At 50.6% G+C, this 17,857-nt stretch overlaps 1 protein-coding gene across 1 annotated transcript in view; it reads right to left on the reverse strand.

Moving 5' to 3' along the window:
• FBLN7 (fibulin 7) overlaps nucleotides 1-17,857 on the reverse strand; it is a 48,076-nt gene that overhangs the window by 19,420 nt on the left and 10,799 nt on the right. The window contains exons 2-3 of the mRNA XM_030921406.1: nucleotides 8,642-8,801; nucleotides 3,440-3,664 (exon numbers count right to left, since the gene is read on the reverse strand). Coding sequence (XP_030777266.1) covers nucleotides 3,440-3,664; nucleotides 8,642-8,801 — 385 coding nt within the window. The remainder of the gene's footprint in view (nucleotides 1-3,439; nucleotides 3,665-8,641; nucleotides 8,802-17,857) is intronic.

A 17,857-nucleotide genomic window follows, 5' to 3' on the forward strand; every position in this document is an offset into this window, starting at 1 on the left:
CATGGCAACCACACGACTGGTGGTTTGGAACATGCAGTGGGTGTGCTCAGTGGTTGCTGGTAAGTTTCTAGGTTCGGTCACTAGACTGTTGAGTTCCAGCCTGTGTCCCGTCCACACCCTTAATACTGTCACAATTGGTCATTAAACAGCAGTCAGGAGCACTATTTCTCCCTCCTGGCAGGTTTGGCTGGCACCGCTTTGAGGCTCTTGCTGGAAACAACATCCATGAATCACATCAATTCCTACTGAGAACAGAAGTGTTGGCGCAGGCACCATCTACTCACTTAGGAGGGGCCGTGGCCAGTAGCTGCTGGAGCAGCTTGATTGGAACACACGAGTATTTTTGTCCAATCACCACCATGGGGTCAGTGCCCAGGCCCCATCTATGCTTCAGGAGAAGAAAAATCTCCATCTAAGATCTCATCCTGGACTGGCCATCACCTTGTTCCCTGGGTCAGTCCTTCCCAAGTTTTCGATAGAACATGCTGCCGGAGTAGACATCCCCAAGGTGGGCTGCACCATGCAGCTCTTTGGTGTGGAGGTCAGGGAAGAAGGGAAAACGGCTATGCAGGAGGCTATGGGGAGATAAGAGACAAGCACAAGGTGCATCTGGAATGAGCTGGTACATCCAAGGGCAAGACTCAGGACCATGGGAAAGGTCAGTAGGCTTGCTGGCTGCCTGGCAAGTGGGACCGTCTGCCCTGCACCGTGGTCCTCCAGGCAAAGTGCCCTCTACATCTCAAGAAAGGGAAGTCTGCCCAGCAGGGCTGGGGGCTCTGATCTTTGTAAGAGTTGGGTTGGCCTTCCCAAAACATCAGGGCAAGTAGCAGTGAGCATAACAGGTGTCTTCCCTGGACAGAGATGACACACGCACAGTCTACTGTTTTGCCTGTGGCTGGCAGTCATTCTGACTGATTTAGGCCCAAAATGCATCAGCACTTCAAAATTTTCAATATATTTTCTGCTTCTGGCATTTGCAAGAACAAATCAAGTGGTGCTGTTAACAGCAGTATTACTTAGGGAATATATGAGAAATGCAGATGTCTTGGGTCTCATCTATAAAGGTCCTGACTTGGTAGGTCTTTTGAGACCTCAGAATCTGTCTTTTATGACCTTCCTGGGTGACTCAGGAGCACTTGAATGTTTGAGATCACAGCACAAGTCATGACGCAGCAGAACCCTCTTTTCCATTGAGGGGGTCCTGCTGCAGCGATGGAGGTGCAGAGGCAGAACTAAACACCCAAGGTCAAGAAGGAAGCTGGCGGACACCCCCAGGATCCTCTAGGAAGGTAGGCCAGTCGCTAGGATGGAGATGGACTGTGGGGAGGGCTTTGGGTCTCCACCTTTGTCAAGTAACTACGTGTTCTTTTGCTTGAGTCACTTCTTAGGATTATGTTCCTGGGCCTCCAGTGTTTTGTATCTATCTGCCTAAAAAGGCCTTCTTTCTGCTATCTTCTCTGACGAACTCATCTTTTGGTTTTAATCACATGATGTGCATTGTGGTATGTCGCCATTGAGGACAGAATATTTGGATAACACCTGAGCAAGCAAGAAAAAACAGCACACACATAAGTAAGATGTGCTTTCACTTGCAGCACGGCTTGGGGGCGTGTGGGCAGGTGCAGCCCTTCTGCCGGGGGCAGGCAGTGCTCAGTTCAAAGCCAGCCTGAAGCCAGTAGGCCCCTCCAGCCACAGATACACAACCCAGAGACAGTATCGGGGCATAAGAAGGCCTTGTCGGCATTGTTTGTGGTGGCCAGGAGTTGACTGCAATCAGGTGTCCATGGCAGGGGGTGGACAGATCAGATGTGGGGGTGCACCCCAGAGAGGACGAGGCAGCTATCAGAGGCACTGGAGCAGACTGCACGTGGCAATGCAGATGGGTCCTGAAAGTGCTGAGGAGACCGAAAACGAAACCAACCAAGATCTGTAACTCCATCTGTAAGTTAAAAATACTGACACCCAAAGCAATAAAAATGAAATATCCTCCCTCTGCCATGGCTTATCACCCAGGAGGTGCTTAACTTGGCTTGAGATCTTTCAGAGTCAAGTAAGTAAATAACAGATATTGGCATTTCCGCTGTTTTGTTTGCAAGTTACTTGACTTGTATTTCCTGGCTGGTTCCTAGGTGGGTCTAAGAGCTGGTCATCAACCTTTGAACCATCATCACTCTTTCCAGGGGTCAGGAAAGAGAAGCCTAAATTGTAAATGTGGTTCTGGTTGCCCTGAGCTTCTCATGGCAATCCATCCTCATCTTTAGGGATGGCATACTTTCTGGAGTCCTTCTATATTTTCAAGTAATTTAAGCATCCAAAGTCCTCTCTTGGCCAAGTGCAGTGGATCACACCTGTAATCCCAGCACTTCGGGAGGCCAAGGCAGGCGGATCACTTGAGGCCAGGAGTTCGAGACCAGTCTGGCCAACATGGTGAAATCCCTTTTCTACTAAAAATACAAAAGTTAGCTGAACTAACTACAGGTTAGCACCTGTAGTCCCAGCTACTCAGAAGGCTGAGGCAGGAGAATCACTGGAACCTGGGAGACGGAGGTTGCAGTGAGCTGAGATTACGCCACTGCACTCCACCCTGGGCAACAGAGCGAGACTCCGTCTCAAACAAAAGCAAAAACAAAGTCCTCTCTCTACTCTGCTCTTCGCAATCTTCTTGTTTATATAATGTCCGCGTTGCTCCTTCAACTCTTTGGCTAGAACCATGGACATTCTGCCTCAGCAGATGTCCCACGAACCTTGCTCTGAAAATGACTGGTGATTGGTAGCCAAGATTTTTTTGACCATGGGTTTTTGAAAAGCCAACAGATTTTTTGTGCCAAAGCTGATTTTCCTCTATATCAAAAAAGTGCTGTTTTTAAACCTAGCACAGAGAGAAGCCTTTTCATGCCTCCCCCTCACAGTGGACTCTCCTGGAGCCTGTTGATACCAAGTCCCAATGCAGATAGAAAGGACAGCTGAGGAGTTTCCTCAGCCCCAGAGGATACCAGCAGCCTCACAGACTGCAGGCTCAGAATGGAGCAGCCATAGGAGCATTGTCCTGCAGTGCCTTCCTCTGGTCCCTTCCCCAACCCATGGGCGGCTTCTTGCCCTCACATTGATAAGAACCAGTCACTGGTGTCCAAAGCAGAGAGTGGTGTGAAGGAGCGCAGACTCTGGGGTCAGAGTGTCCAAGTGTGAAGCATCTTAATAGTGCCCCCCACCCCCAGCTGTGTAACCTTGGGCAAGTTCTTTAACCTCTGTGTGCCTCAGTTTTGCCATATGCCAAACAAGACTAAATTATTATTATAGTGAGCTCATATAGATAGATACCAGTGCCAACCCAGCATGGAGGTGAGTGATCAGGCACATTGACTGCTGTTCTATGGTTGAGGAATGATTAAAGAACCAAGCAGAAAATATTCCAAGCAATGGCCCTTTCTATGAAGCAAACCTTTGCTATGCTGTGATGGGTCCAGCGCAGTGGGATGGGAAGGAGAGACGATATCTCTACAGCGGGGCTGCTCCCCTGTCCAGGTGCCATTGGGAAGACACACCACGCTGCTGGGCCCGACCAGCCGGAACCCAGGGTTGCAGGCAAAATGGACTTCGTGATCCACTAAGTACTTGCTTCCAAACTTTCTGCCATCTGTGGGTGCGTTCAGAGCCGGGCAGGAAACTGTAAGGAGAGATGGAAGGATTACACACTCCTTGTCCTGGACCACAGCCCTTAGACATTACTGAGTTACAGGACTTCCCATTTTGAAGTGCCCTCTGTTGCATGCCTGCTGCAGGCTGTGCACCGTGCTGGTCATTCTGCATGCTGCGTCTCATCAAGTCCTCAAAGCTCTCTTGGGGATGGGTGGTACAATGCCTGCTTAGCAAAAGGTGACGAGACTGGGGCTCAGAGACACTAAGTGCTGTGTGCAAGGCCTAGAAGCATGGGAAGCCCGCACTGCAAGGATCTGCCTCATCACTGCCGCCTACTCACTCTGATTTTCTGGAGCTCCAAGCCCACTGGGTTTCTTTAGGTCTCCTGAATAGGCCGGGCTCAGCCCCAGCTCCAGGCCTGGGATTTTGCTCTTCTTTCTGCCTGGAATGTTCTTTCCTAAGAGCTTCCACAACTGGCTTCTTCTCACACTCCAGGTCTCCACTCATATGCCACCACCTCCCCGCGTGTTCCCTGGCCACGGTGCCTAACCCAGACCTCCCCAGACACTCTTCCCCAGGCGCTCACTCTGCTCTCTTCGCAGTATTTGTAACCATCCACATTTTCTTATTGACTTATTTCTTTCTAGATGTGTTGTCAGTCCTCTCCATCAGAATGCATCTGGCCTATGTTCCTGTGTATCCCCAGCACCAGCCCACTGCCTGGCACATAGTGAATGCTCGATAAGTCATTCTTGAACAAATGAATGAATGGAGCCTTATTTATTGCATCTTTACTATATGCCAGGCACTATATTAGGCACTTGGGCTATATCCATGAACAAAATAGATAAAACCCAACCTTCAGGAAGCCCACCTTCTAGCAGGGGAGATAATAAGCAATGGCAGAGTGTGGGGCCATGTAGAAAATGAAAGCAGGGAATGGTGTTGGAGATGCCAGAGAGAGGGCATCATTTTGAATACAGTGGTCAGGGCAGGCCTCACCAGAACGAGTTGAAGGTGAAGGCATAGCCAGGCAGATGTCTGGGGAGGGTGGAGGGACGACAGCTGGTCAAACATCCTGAGGTGGGGGTGTGCCTGGCAGGTCTGAGGAATGTCAAGGAGCCAACAGGGCTGGAGTAGAGTGGATGAGGTGGAAAGTAGACATGAGTCAGGCAACAGGAACAAGACAGCTCAGAGTTACACGGGGCATTGGAAAGAAAACAAAAAGGCCATGCAACTTGTTCTCTGTGTGAGATCGGGTCACTGGAGGTTTGAGCCCAGGCAGGAAGCAGCCTGACTCCCAGCAGCACTCCTGCTGCAGTTTGACCATGAAGTGCCCAAACAAGAGGAAGGGGAGGGAAGCTAAGGCCAGGGTAGCAGCTGGGCATGAAGGACATGGTTTGAATCCTGGCTGCTCTGTGAAGATTTCCCAAAGGACTGACGTGGTTGGAGAGAGATGGAGTGAAGCTAGCCTGTTCCTCTTCTTTTTGCAACAGAGCATCATGCATGGGTGAAGAGCGAATGCCCAATGTTAGGATGGCTTGGATTTGGATTCAGTTCAGATGGAAATTCAGAGCCACTTCTAAAATGCATTTAAGGTAAATTCCAAGTGTCATTTGCCATGTTCGTATTTTAAACAGACAAAAACAGAACTGTTGCTTCAGCTGTGCAGGTCAAAGCAAGTGAGAGAGTCACTGAGCATCCCCCATGAGGATGCACTGATCAGGGGTGTCCTGGACCTGAGGCCACTAAGGAGCATGATGGGCCTCCCTGTCTGGGAGGGCAGCTGGCAGGATGCTGTAGCTCTGCCTGAAATCCCACCTGCGCCGGACACAACCTGGGATCCTTCAAGGAGCAGCCATGGCAGCCTGAGCTGGGGAGGAGGGAGGTGCCGGACCCTCCGAGGGTGCTCGGTGGCCTTTGGTGATTGGGGAATATCTGCCCATTGCTGCATTGCTTTCCTTGAGTAAAGCTCCAAGTTGGTCCCCAGTGGTAATAACCTTGTGAGAAGGAAGAGAGTGAGAGCTCATGTCTCAGGACTCAGCTGCTCCCAGGGTGCTGCCTCAGCCTCTGAAATAAATTACTTTATAGTTTGTTTTTTTTTTTTTTTTTTAAAGCTAGTACTTCATTGTGTTAAAGGATTTTAAAATACATTGGGGGAAAATAGTAGGGTCTCTTTGGGGATGAAAAATCTTTAAAAACCTCAACAAAGGAAAACTACCTACAACTCACACATACATCATACCTGAATAGATTGAACAGTATCTGGCACTTAGTAGATGCTCAATAAACGTGAATGGAGTGGATGAATGGATACAAATTAATTAAAAATCAATTTGTAGTCACATCCCAAACAGGAGCCGAAGGCCCTTCTCCCGTGACAGGAGGAGAACGTGTCCTTTGGTTTATTCTGTTCATGAGAAGCACATCCTACTGAGTGTGCAGAGCCATAGTGAAGCTCCCTGCGCCTTCCGAGGTTAAGTTAGCATGTAAGGAGTGAGATCCACAGGTAAGCAGTCTCAGCAATGTGGGAACATGAATCCGCTGAGGCTGCTCTGGAAGAGCCCTGAAGCTGATGGGTTGTGACGATGCACCCAGGAAAGAAAAACTAGGAAAATAGGAGGGAGATACTTCATATGGAAGCCAGAACAGAAGAACAAGAATTCTCCAGAACTAGAAATTATTCTTCCTGACTCGCAGCAAATTCCCTTACAAAGAGAGAAAAAAAAAAAGGCAAAAGAGGCCTGGCACAGAGCACCTGCCTGTTATCCCAGCACTTTGGGAAGCTGAGGCTGGAGGATCACTTGAGCCTGGGAGTTCAAGACCAGCTTGAGCAACATAATGAGACCCCATCTTTACAAAAATTTTTAAAATCAGGTGCAGTGGTGTGCACCTGTAGTCCTAGCTACTTAGGAGGCTGAGGTGAGAGGATCACTTGAGCCTGGGAGGCTGCAGTGAACTAGGATCACTCCACTGCTCTCCAGCCTGGGTGATGGAGTGAGACCTTGTCTCTCTTTTAAAAAGCAATAAAGTAATTTTCCCACTATGTGCCATTTGATCTGGGCAGCTGTCTGGCTTTCCTCCAGGTGCAGGCCCAACCCCCACCCCACCCTGAAAAGGGATCCTGACAGCTGCCTGTGCTCTGCAGGATCAGCCTCTGCATGCATAAAGTACCCATCACGGTGTCCCCCACACACTTAGAGATACAATACATGATGACAACTTTTTAAAGAGAATTTGCCACTTTAAAAAATGTTATACATTTCAGAGATGAAAGACCCTGAATCTTGGGAAGGAGGATGAATAATATAATAATAGCTGCCTTTCCATTTGTCTAGTGGGCAGGGGCCTCTCACATGGGCAGGGGAATTGTATGACATTCCCTGTGGGCTCCACTGAAACTCCCAGGGACCACAGGCAGCTCTGACCCCATGAAAACAAGGAAGGCTTTGTGGAGTCAAGCCTTGAGCAAGAAAAAAAAAAATCACTAAATCAGGGACCTCTGACCACTAGCTTACTTGTCTTGCTTGGCCTCAGTTTCCCCATCTGGAGCAGGAAGGAAAGACACCCTGCCTGCCCCATGGAGTTGGGGTGTGTGGAGCCCCAGTGAGGGCTTGGGCCTCACAGTGCCTTGGAAAGTGTGAGGCTTGGCTGGTGGTTATTTCTGCAGCTGTGGCGCCAAGGAAAACAGGAACGGACTCTGTACTGTTGAGAGCTGGATTTGCCACCATCATCTCCGAGAAGGTAGGAAATCCAACGCCTTCCCCAAGAAACTTCAACTCACTCAACAAAGACAGCCCTTGATAAATGTGTCTGCAGTGAGTAAATGATGTCAGATATTCCACAAGCTCCTAACTTCAAATGAACATGATGACTGCCCCCTGCCCCCCAGCACCCTAAGAGACCAGAAGAAAACCAGCCGCCCATCTCTGGGCCTTGGCGGTGTGAAAGCTGTTAAGGTACAAGCAGGAAAAAGTGCCCCTGTGTCTGTCAGAGTTCTGCCCTCATGGGAGGGAATCTGGGGTGCCCGCTGTAGCCTCACCAGACAAGTGGAGCTTGTCCTCAGCGGCCCTTCCCTCCCAACCGCCCTGGTACTAACGGGGACTCCCTGGAGGGTGCACTTTCACGCCTGAAGCACTGGAGCCAACCTTGTTCATGGACTGGAACCAGTGTATCGCACTGGTGCGGGCCGGGGATACGTGTGTGTGTGCACGCACAGAGGGTGTGGAGAAACTCGGTGCTTTCCACTCAACTCTGCTATGAACTTAAAAACTGCTCTATAAAAGTATATTAAAGTAAAATCAAAAATGAAAACAAAACCAAAACTGGATCCAACTTGTGGATGGGGAAGGGAAAAGCAGTGCGTTGATCTAAAAGTGGCGCCTCGCAACAGTTTGGTCAGTATGACGACATGCTAGTTGTTAAGGCCAGAATGAAAAGGCTTAAGAGGAAAAGGGGTGACACGAAGGCTGAGGGAGAAGAAAGAGGGCAGCTGCCTTTCCAATGTATTCACCCCACCCCCACTGCCACCAACCAGGGTTAAAAATGGGCCACAGATTGGCCGGGCCCGGTGGCTCACGCCTGTAATCCCAGCACTTTGGGAGGCTGTGGCAGGCGGATCACGAGGTCAGGAGATTAAGACCATCCTGGCTAACACGGTGAAACCTCATCTCTACTAAAAATACAAAAAACTAGCCGGGCGTGGTGGCAGACGCCTGTAGTCCCAGCTACTCGGGAGGCTGAGGCAGGAGAATGGCGTGAACCCGGGAGGCGGAGCTTGCAGTGAGCGGAGATCACGCCGCTGCACTCCAGCCTGGGCGACAGAGCAAGACTCCCTCTCAGATAAAAACAAAGGCGGGGGGGGGGCGGCACAGATGGAAGATGGAAGATAGAAAGTGAGGTGGGAAGGGTGAGGCGTGGCTCAGGGGCCTCCGGCTGGGAGCATCACCGGCCGAGTGCTTGAGTGCTGTCCTGCCATCCCAGCAGTGCTGACGTGGACACCCACCTGGAGGGGCATCTGGGGCCACCCTGCTCACAGAGTTCTGCAGCGCGGCCAGCCGGCTCTTCATGTGGCGGATGCCCTCGGCGAAGCGTGTCTCCTGTCCTTTCAGCAGCTGCTGCAGCTGACGGATGGCCGAGAGGAGCTGCTGTTTGCTGAGACAGTTCTGCGGAGAGAAGACATCGCCACCACCACCCCTTGAGACTGACTCAGTCTCACATGCTCGTCTGAGCTTCCGAAATCACCAAAGCCACAGGGTCCAAACCGCGTTTGAGGCTCACTAAACGCAACGTGAAAGTGACCTGCCGCTGGACGGCCCCAAGCACATGTATGGTAGCCCCAGTTCACCCCTTGACAAAAACAAAATGCAGGCAGGACAGATGACTCTAAATGACCGGGTGGATGAACAGTTATTTGAACCCAAAGAGCCTTATAATCACTACGCTGCCGCTCTGAGAGACTCTCTCTAATTCTTCACTCTAAGTCAATGCTCTGAAACCCCTGGGCCTTGGCAAACATTTTCTTTCTGTCACTCTTAGACATTTCTAAAAGCAAAGGGCCAATAATACGTGTAAAACAGGCAAAACAGGAATGCCCAGGGGTTCCTATTCTTTCAAGACATATAACAGGGAAAATAAGAAAAACAACTGGCTAAAGTTAAAGAGGCGTTCAATAAAAGTCAATGTTGAGTTCTGATGATTTTTTTAAGTCATAGAAAGGCAGAAAATGGAGGATCATGCTTACCATGATAAAGGCTACCTAACTTAGAGCAGCACCCAGTATCATACGTTTTGTTTGCTTGTTTAGTTCTGGAGGCTAAAAGTCCAAGATCAATGCATCGGCAGTATTAGTTTCTAGTGAGGTCTTCTTCTGGATGGCAGATGGCCACTCTCCCGAGGTGCCAGCATTCTACTTAATGCTAAAATTCTCAAGGTTTCCTGGCTGGGTGCAGTGGCTCATGCCTGTAATCCCAGCACTTTGGTGGTCAAGGTGGGTGGATTGCTTGAGGCCAGAAGTTCAAGACCTGCCTGTGCAATATAGTGAGACCTCATCTTTACAAAAAATTTAAAAATTCAGCCACGTGCGGTGGTTCACGCCTGTAATCCTAGCACTTTGGGAGGCTGAGCCGAGCGGATCATATGAGGTCAGAAGTTCGAAACCAGCCTGGCCAACATGGTGAAACCCAGACTCAAGTAAAAATATTTTAAAAATTAGCCGGGCATGGTGGCAGGTGTCTGTAATCCCAGGTACTTGGGAGGCTGAGGCAGGAGAATCGCTTGAACCTGGGAGGCAGAGGTTGCAGTGAGCCGAGATCGCACCATTACACTCCAGCCTGGGCAACAGAGCAAGACTCTGTCTCAAAATAATACATAAAATAAAATAAAATAAAATAATTAAAAACAAAAAAAAACTAGCCAAGCCCGATGGTATAGGCCTGCAGTGCCAGCTACTTGGAAGGCTGAGGTAGGAGGATTGCCTGAGCCTGGGAGGGAGGTTGCAGTGAGCTGTAATCACATCACTGCACTCCAGCCTGGATAACAGTGAGACCCTATCTCGAAAATAACAACAACAACAAAACCAAACTAAATATTTCCAATCTCAATTGCCTTTAAGAACCAGGACAGGCTGGGTGCAGTGGCTCACACCTGTAATCCTGGCACTTTGGGATCACTTATATCCAGGAGTTCAAGACCACCCTGGGCAACAGACTGAGAGCCTGTTTCTACAAAAAATAAACAATTAATTGGGCATAGTGGTGCATGCCTGTAGGCGGGAAGATCACTTGAGCCTGGGAGGTTGAGGCTGCAGTGAATCATGATTGCACCACTGCACTCAGCTTTGGTGACAGAGTGAGACCCTGCCTCAAAAAAAAAAAATTAATTGCCTAATTAAGAAAAAGAGCCAGGACATGAAAAGTAGTAAAGCAGGGGTGAATCAAGTGGGGAGAGATGGGACCTCGGCCTTGTGGAGCAAGGAGGTCTCTACTAAGGCCATTCACATTCACTGGGGGCTGTGTGTTACAACAGCACAGCCTGGACTCTGCTGCCTGCACTCTGCTGCCTACACAGGAGACAGGAGACACATCAAGACAATGATGATGGTTATCTTTAGGGATAGGCTTATGGATTATGTTTTAATTTAATTTGTTTTGTTTGTTTGTTTGTTTTTGAGATGGAGTCTCGCTCTGTCACCAGGCTGGAGTGCAGTGGCACAATCTCAACTCACTGCAACCTCCACCTCTGGGGTTCAAGCGATTCTCATGCCTCAGCTTCCCTAGTAGCTGAGATTACAGGTGGCTGCCACCAAGCCCCGCTAATTTTTGTATTTTTAGTGGAGATGGGGTTTCGCCATGTTGTCCAGGCTGGTCTCAAACTCCTGACCTCAGGTGATCTGCCTACCTCAGCTTCCCAAAGTGCTGGGATTACAGGCGTGAGCCACCACGCCCAGCCTTAATTTTATTTTTTATACTTAATTTTTTTTCTACTGAGTATCGGTTTTATAATTAAAAAAAAAAAAAAGAAAAACTGTCTAAAAGACAGTGGGGCAGTAAAGTGGCAGGGAGGCATGTGGCCCCCACAGCCGAGGTGGCTTCCAGCCTCACCAGGGAAGCACCATAACCACAACCACCACCACCATCTCGATGGGAACGGAGCCACTGCCGCTCTCCCAGGGAGACTGCCAGGCCTCTGCACCGTGGAGATTTCACCAAACAGATGACTCACTGGCCAGACTGAATGGATGCTTTTCACAAAGTTGAATCCCCAGTTGCCCCTGGAACTCGTTAATCCCGGGGGCTCCTGGGCTTCCACCATACCCAGGGCCTGAGGAGGCACAGCCCCAAACGCAATTGCTCAGAAGAGAAGTTTGGTTTATTTTCCTTCCTCTCCCCCATTGTGGTCCCTCCCACGGAGGTCCTGGGGCACTCAGGAGCGACCTCCTGCAATCCCGTACCTGCCCAGCACCGTGCAGCCCTCCCACCCAAACCTGATTTCTCACACCCACGTCCCCTTCCTTAAAAAAAAAAAAGCCCCCCTTGGGCTCTGCTTTTATAGATGACTTCATGGCTTACACATCAATTACATTTGTGTACAGTCTACAAAGAGCTTCTTCACTGTAGCAAAGAATAGTTCAGCTACTGGCTGGCAGAAACCCTGCGGAGAAATGGGGCCTGTCTCCATTTCATAGAGAAAGATATGGAGGCTGAAAGGCAAACACCTTGCCCCAAATCATGGGGCTTAGTAGCAGTAGAACCAGGCCGGGAACTCTGACTCCCACCTAGCCCCGCCAGCCACCCCAGTGGACTGCCTCCTTTGTTCTCACAAGCTCCTGTGTGGTGAATGATCTTATTGACGAATTTGCACTAGGGATGGATAGGACTGAGCCCAAATGCCCTACAGTAGATTTCTAACTCCTGGGCAAAGTTCGGGTTGGGCGCCTGGGCACTGGGGGCAGGAAGCGTGAAGGGAAGGTGGAGGAGATACCCTTGCCCACATCCAGCCGGGATGAGCTGACCAGGCCCTGACAGCTGAAAGAGGGCTCTCGGAGCCGCAGCTGCCCCGGAGTACATGGAGGGCTCAGTTTTGAAGCCGGGAGAAATCTGTGCCAAAGGCTGTGCTGGGAAAGGCAAGCATACTGCCAGGAACCTGGGGTGATGGCCTGGGGCTCCAGGAAGTAAAGGAAGCAGGGGAGTGTGTGTGGAGGGACAGGGGCTTGTTTTCTACTGGGCCGCTGGGCAGCCAAGTATTTCTAACCCCAGTGCTGCTGGCTCCAGGCACAACTGCCCTCTGCTTCCAGTGACACTTCCTGCTCCGTGGGCAACAGGCGCCAGCTGCTTTCTCCCCGGTGCTCACTGGAGGTGAGATGTGCCCAGCTTTCCAGCTGCCACTGAAAAACCTTAAACATCTTCAAGACCAAGCAAACCAAGGCTGCATCTCCATCCCAGGCGGGGAGGGAGACTGAAAGGCTGCAGGCTGACTTGCCGAGGGAAGGTCAGGAGGTTCTGGCCCATCCCAGCCTCCAACCTCCCTGGAGTGAGGCTAATGAAACAGAGTGTGGTACAAGGAAGCTCCTTGCTGCTCTCAGCAAGCCAGCATGCCGGGGTTGGGGCCAGGGAGCCCGAGAAGCAGAGAGTATCCGTGCCTTTGACATGAGGTTTGAGGGTCTGAGCTGCAGCTGCTCCTAACAGGAAAGGTCCTGGATGCCATGCTCATCTGTCACCTGATTTGGCACAGGCGCAGGCATCACCGAGCTCCTTTGCAAAGCCAGATGATGAAGCTGGAATCCTTACATACCAAGACAAGCATCCATGAGACCCGCATGTGGGGACAAATGAGGTCACGTGAGGGGCCTGAGACCCCAGTGCCTCATTTTTCCAAGCTGAGAAAGCTTTATCATTTTGCTTGATCATAAAAAGAAAGCATAATATCTGCAAAACAATTCAAAATGCAGAAAAATGCATTCAAACAAAGAACAAGTCCCACAACCAGAGACAACCGCTGTTAACTTTTCGTTAGGTTTCAAGTCTCGAGTTAGACACAAGTGCTCCCTTGCACAGGCGTCATCACGCAGCCCCACAGGATGCAGGTTCTGTCAGCTCTTTCCCCTCAGCACTGGCTGTGGCATCATTTTCACGTTGACGAGCAGAGCAACCCGTCTGTCTCTGCGTCTCAATTCTACTTCTGTTCCTCAATGCGCTCTTTTCAGTCTGGGCAGAGGCCTCCTTGTCCACAGCCACAGTTGTCTGCCATTCCCCTCCCAAACCCACCACCCTCCCCTGCTCTGAGCCATGCATGGAAGCAGGCCATTTCCTTCCATGCACATGTGACCTTTGCCAAGGACAGGCCAAGGGTGCTGTGAGGGGCTGTGGGACAGACAGGAAGCCGGCCGGACGCTCAGGGGCTGTCCACCTGCTGTTCAGTGAAGGCCTGGATTTGGGGCGGGGCTTTCCCAACTCAGGATTCCAGGTCCCAACTGTGAAAAGCAGCCCCAGGCTCTGCACAGCCCTCCAGAACTGACCTCCCGCTCACCAAGACGGGATTGGGTGAAGGTCAGATCCAGACAGGCTGGCAAGGGGAGGTCCCCGCACCCCAGGAAGGACAGAGCATGTTCCAGAGGCCGTCCCCTTGAAGCTGAGGAAGCTGCCATGTCTGGGCCCTCACTTTCCCAGGCCTCTTCCAGGGCTCTTGAGGGGCCCCCGTTTTAAATCTTTTTCTTAGAGCAGTCCCCTCAAATGGTGTAAATTTTCATCCCTTCAAAACCGGTCATGGCCCAGCTTATGCCACCGACAATAAATAATGAGAAATAGTTTCCATTTCTTTGAATTAATAACTTCTTTGAAATGGAACCAAGAGGAGACATTCAGTGAAACTCTTCCATCTTTGAAAAGGAGAAAAATATCAAGGTTTACCGTTTCTGTTATGAAACTCTTTTTTTTTTTTTTTTTTTTTTTTTTGAGACGGAGTCTCACTCTGTCACCCAGGCTGGAGTGCAGTGGCGCAATCTCGGCTCACTGCAAGCTCTGCCGCCTCCCAGGTTCACGCCATTCTCCTGCCTCAGCCTCCCTAGAAGCTGGGACTACAGGTGCCCGCCACCACGCCCAGCTAATTTTTTTGTATTTTTAGTAGAGACGGGGTTTCACCATGTTCGCCAGGATGGTCTTGATCTCCTGACCTCGTGATCCGCCCGCCTCGGCCTCCCAAAGTGCTGGGATTACAGGCGTGAGCCACCGCGCCCGGCCGAAACTCTTTAAAGGGGTGAGTACTTCATCTAACTTGAGACCAATGGCAATGTTTGCAGAGAACCAGTTAGAGAAGGAACAACAGATGTCACCCCATCCAGGTTTTTCCAAGCTGGAGTAGAGGTGGCATGGATGGGTCTGGAAGACGCAGGCCAGTGCGGAGAGCTGGGCGAGGGGAGGAGCTGGTTTTAAGGCTCTTGGGAGCAAGAAGGCCCATGGAACGCTCCATCCACCCCTGCCCTTCTGTGGGAATTCTTGTCCATCTCCCTTCCAGCCCCTTCTCTCACAACGTTTACTCCGGCAGGTCCATGGAAGATTCCTGAGATCCCGAGACTTCCTTCCTCTGACAACCAACCAGCACTTCCAGGACTGCTGGGCCTCCAGAGACATTTCATACCCCCAGACCCCACCTCCTAGGTCCAGGGGTGGACACAGCCAAAAATGAGTGTGTGTCCCCCGGCTTACCCAGTCCCCTGCCGGCAGGCCTGACCCCTCCCATCCCACCCAGACCCCCACGCTGTTTGGGTTCACCTGGAACCTGCTCTGAAGGCACCAGAGGGCACGGAGAAGCTTCAGGGGTGTGTATGGGAACATGGGGACTGGTCCTTGGGGCTTCTGTTCTCCTGTAACCTGGCTCTATGGTCTTCCTCACAGTGGCAGTCTTGGTACTGTGACACCTTTTGAGAGCCTCTTTGGTGACAATAGAGCTCCGAGACCTCCAATGGCCACAGATGACCCCTAGACTTGGAGGGACCGTCTCCCATGCTGGTTTCTCCCAAGCCACAGCTATGCGTCATGTCAGCATTTTGCTAATGGGAACACAGATGTTTTGATGCCTTAGGTCTCTGAAAGGACCGAGCAACTTGCCAAATGTGTGCCTGCTGGCCAAGGCTCGGAGCCTTCCGCGTCTGAGTCATGTCGAATTCGTGAATGTGCTTTCTCCAGAACTTATTTTTATTTTTCAACTGAGCCAGAGGTGGGTTATAAATCCTCGACTACTCTTAATGCCAGAGACCTCTGCTCAGCACCTACATATACGAGGAAAGAAAGTGGGTGCTTCTGGGGGAAGTGAGAGAATTTCACTTGGGGAGTTGCCCGAGGCCTTTGGATTAGTCAGAACTCTTTACAGAAACAGAAGCAATAAGAAAGAGATATACATTATATATACACATACACACATACGTATACATATGTAATATTGTAATATATAACACACTTATTAATATATGGAGAGAGAAAGAGAGATTTTAAGGGATTGTCACGCAGTTGTGGGGGCTGGCAAGTCCAATTTTAAGGAATTTTAAGGAACTGTCACAGAGTTGTAGGGGCTGGCAAGTCCAACCTCCGCAGGGCAGGAGCAGGCTGGAGACCCAGGGCCAGTTGCAGGTGACACTACAGCTCAAGGTCAAAGGCAGAAGGCAGTGTGGAGGCAGAACTCCCTTCTGGGGGGACCTCAGTCTTTTGCATGAGGGCCACCCACATTAGGAGGCGAATCTGCTTTTCTCAAAGGCTGCTGATTTAAATGCTAGTCGTATCTAAACAATCGCTTCCCAGCAACATCTGGACTGGTGTTTGAGCAAATATCTGAAAACCATGTCTTAACTAAATTGACACATAAAATTAACCACCCCAGCCCTCCAGCTGGAGTCTCCCTTTGGGGCTCTGTACCCCAGGTTGCTCAGGGTACTTTGAGTTTGAACCCTGCTGGCTGCCTGTAATTCTACATTTACACTCCATGCCCCATTCCAGTCTGGTTTTTAAAACAGCCACGGGAGCGATGACAACAACAGCAGGTGCCAAGAGCCGGCACTGTGACCACACTTCACACAGGAACCCGTGACAGCCCAGGACGTGGCACCATTACAACACCCACTTGACAGGGGCGGAAGCCGCGTAAGTCTCTGAGCCACGGTGGCCTATCCAGGATTTAAAACCCAGCGTGCCTTCTCCAGCCTCTGTTGTGACAAGATGGCTGGACTCACCTTAGAGAGGGGTGCACAGAGAACCTTCGTGAGTCCTGCCTCGCTCATCCTCTCACTTCACAGCACCCCCTCGAAAGCCTTGGTGCCCACCTTTGGTCACCCTCCCAGTCACCGCTCCCCTGGTACCTTGGGATTGCTGAGGACAGAAAATAAATTGTAGACAACTTGGAATCCTTGACACTGAGAATAGGATCTGAGTGTACACTAGATGCTCATTTGAATGAAGAAACGAGTGAGTGAGTGAATGAGGAGTGAAGGAATGGCATAAGTATGAGCCAAAGACAATCTCTTGCTCATCTCACCACCCAAACCCACTTTCCCCATTTCACCTGCTTGCTACCCAGCTAACCTTTGTCCAGATGCCGCCTGCACCTGTGGACTGGGTTGTGCCTTTCACAGCCTCGGTATTATCTTCAGCAAGTCTCTGAGGCCCCCAGTGCCCAAGCCAAGCAAGGAGCTTGGGGTCCACACACATGGCGTCCAGAAGCTGCAATCCCCTCCTAAGTACGCAAGCCTGGTACATGAGCCTTCTCCTCACATCTCACAACTTGAGAGCCTCCTACCAGCAAAAATGGCAGCACATTTTGTCTATTTCCTTTTGGGATTTAACACAATATGAATGTAGAAGGGAGCTAAAGTTTAGTAGATAAAAAGCAATCAAAGAAGGCAGCAATGAAAAACTAATACATTCTGTCAGCTGCGTGGTGAGGAGTTTCCCTTTATTCTCAGGGGCGAGGAGACTAGTTGTGGGGTGTAGGCAGGGGCGTGATGCAGTCCGGCCTCTGACCTCTGTCTTTGGGAAATACAGATTTTACAAAAGCAAGTGAGGATGCAGGGAGGGGAGGTGGGACAGGACTGCCGTGGTACAGGAGAGGATAATTACCGTTGCACCATTGCCAGCCCACTCAGAAACCCTTGGGATTTTCCCCTAGAGAGAGGAGGAAAATCGGAAAACACACCCTACTTTTTATTTAGCCTTCACCACCATCCAGGTTAGTTACTTCAAGAATAAAGACTCCAAGGCCCAGGACCCTGACAACGTGCCCAGGCACACCACCGTCATTTGATCCTTCCCTTCCCGTTTGCCCACGCTGCCAGCGGGATCCAGGCCCTCTCACTGCGAACCTCCCCAAGCTATATCCACCTCGGGGCCTTAGCACTGGCTGGGTCCTCTGCCCAGGGAATCTGCCCCCAGGTCCTCTAGAGTTGAGTCCCCTAGAGGTGAATCCTCCAGAGTTGTCTTTCCATTTCAACTTAGAAGTCCTCTCCTTAGAGAGCCCCTGCCTGCTTGCTTAACCTGGAGGAGCCTCGTGGCCACCCTCCAATGCAGCACCCTGCTTAGGCAATCGTTGGCCCTCTGATACTTTTCTAATTTGTCTGGTTTTTCTCTTCCTGCTTGGTGAGCTAAGTGGCAGTGGGGACTGTGCCAGCTGCATCTTCCTCTCTCCTGTCACGTATTGAGCATTTGTTATGGACCTGGTCTTTGAATATGATTCATTTTCT

The sequence above is a fragment of the Rhinopithecus roxellana genome, chromosome 17, assembly GCF_007565055.1.
Source record: "Rhinopithecus roxellana isolate Shanxi Qingling chromosome 17, ASM756505v1, whole genome shotgun sequence".
Taxonomy (NCBI): Eukaryota; Metazoa; Chordata; class Mammalia; order Primates; family Cercopithecidae; genus Rhinopithecus; species Rhinopithecus roxellana.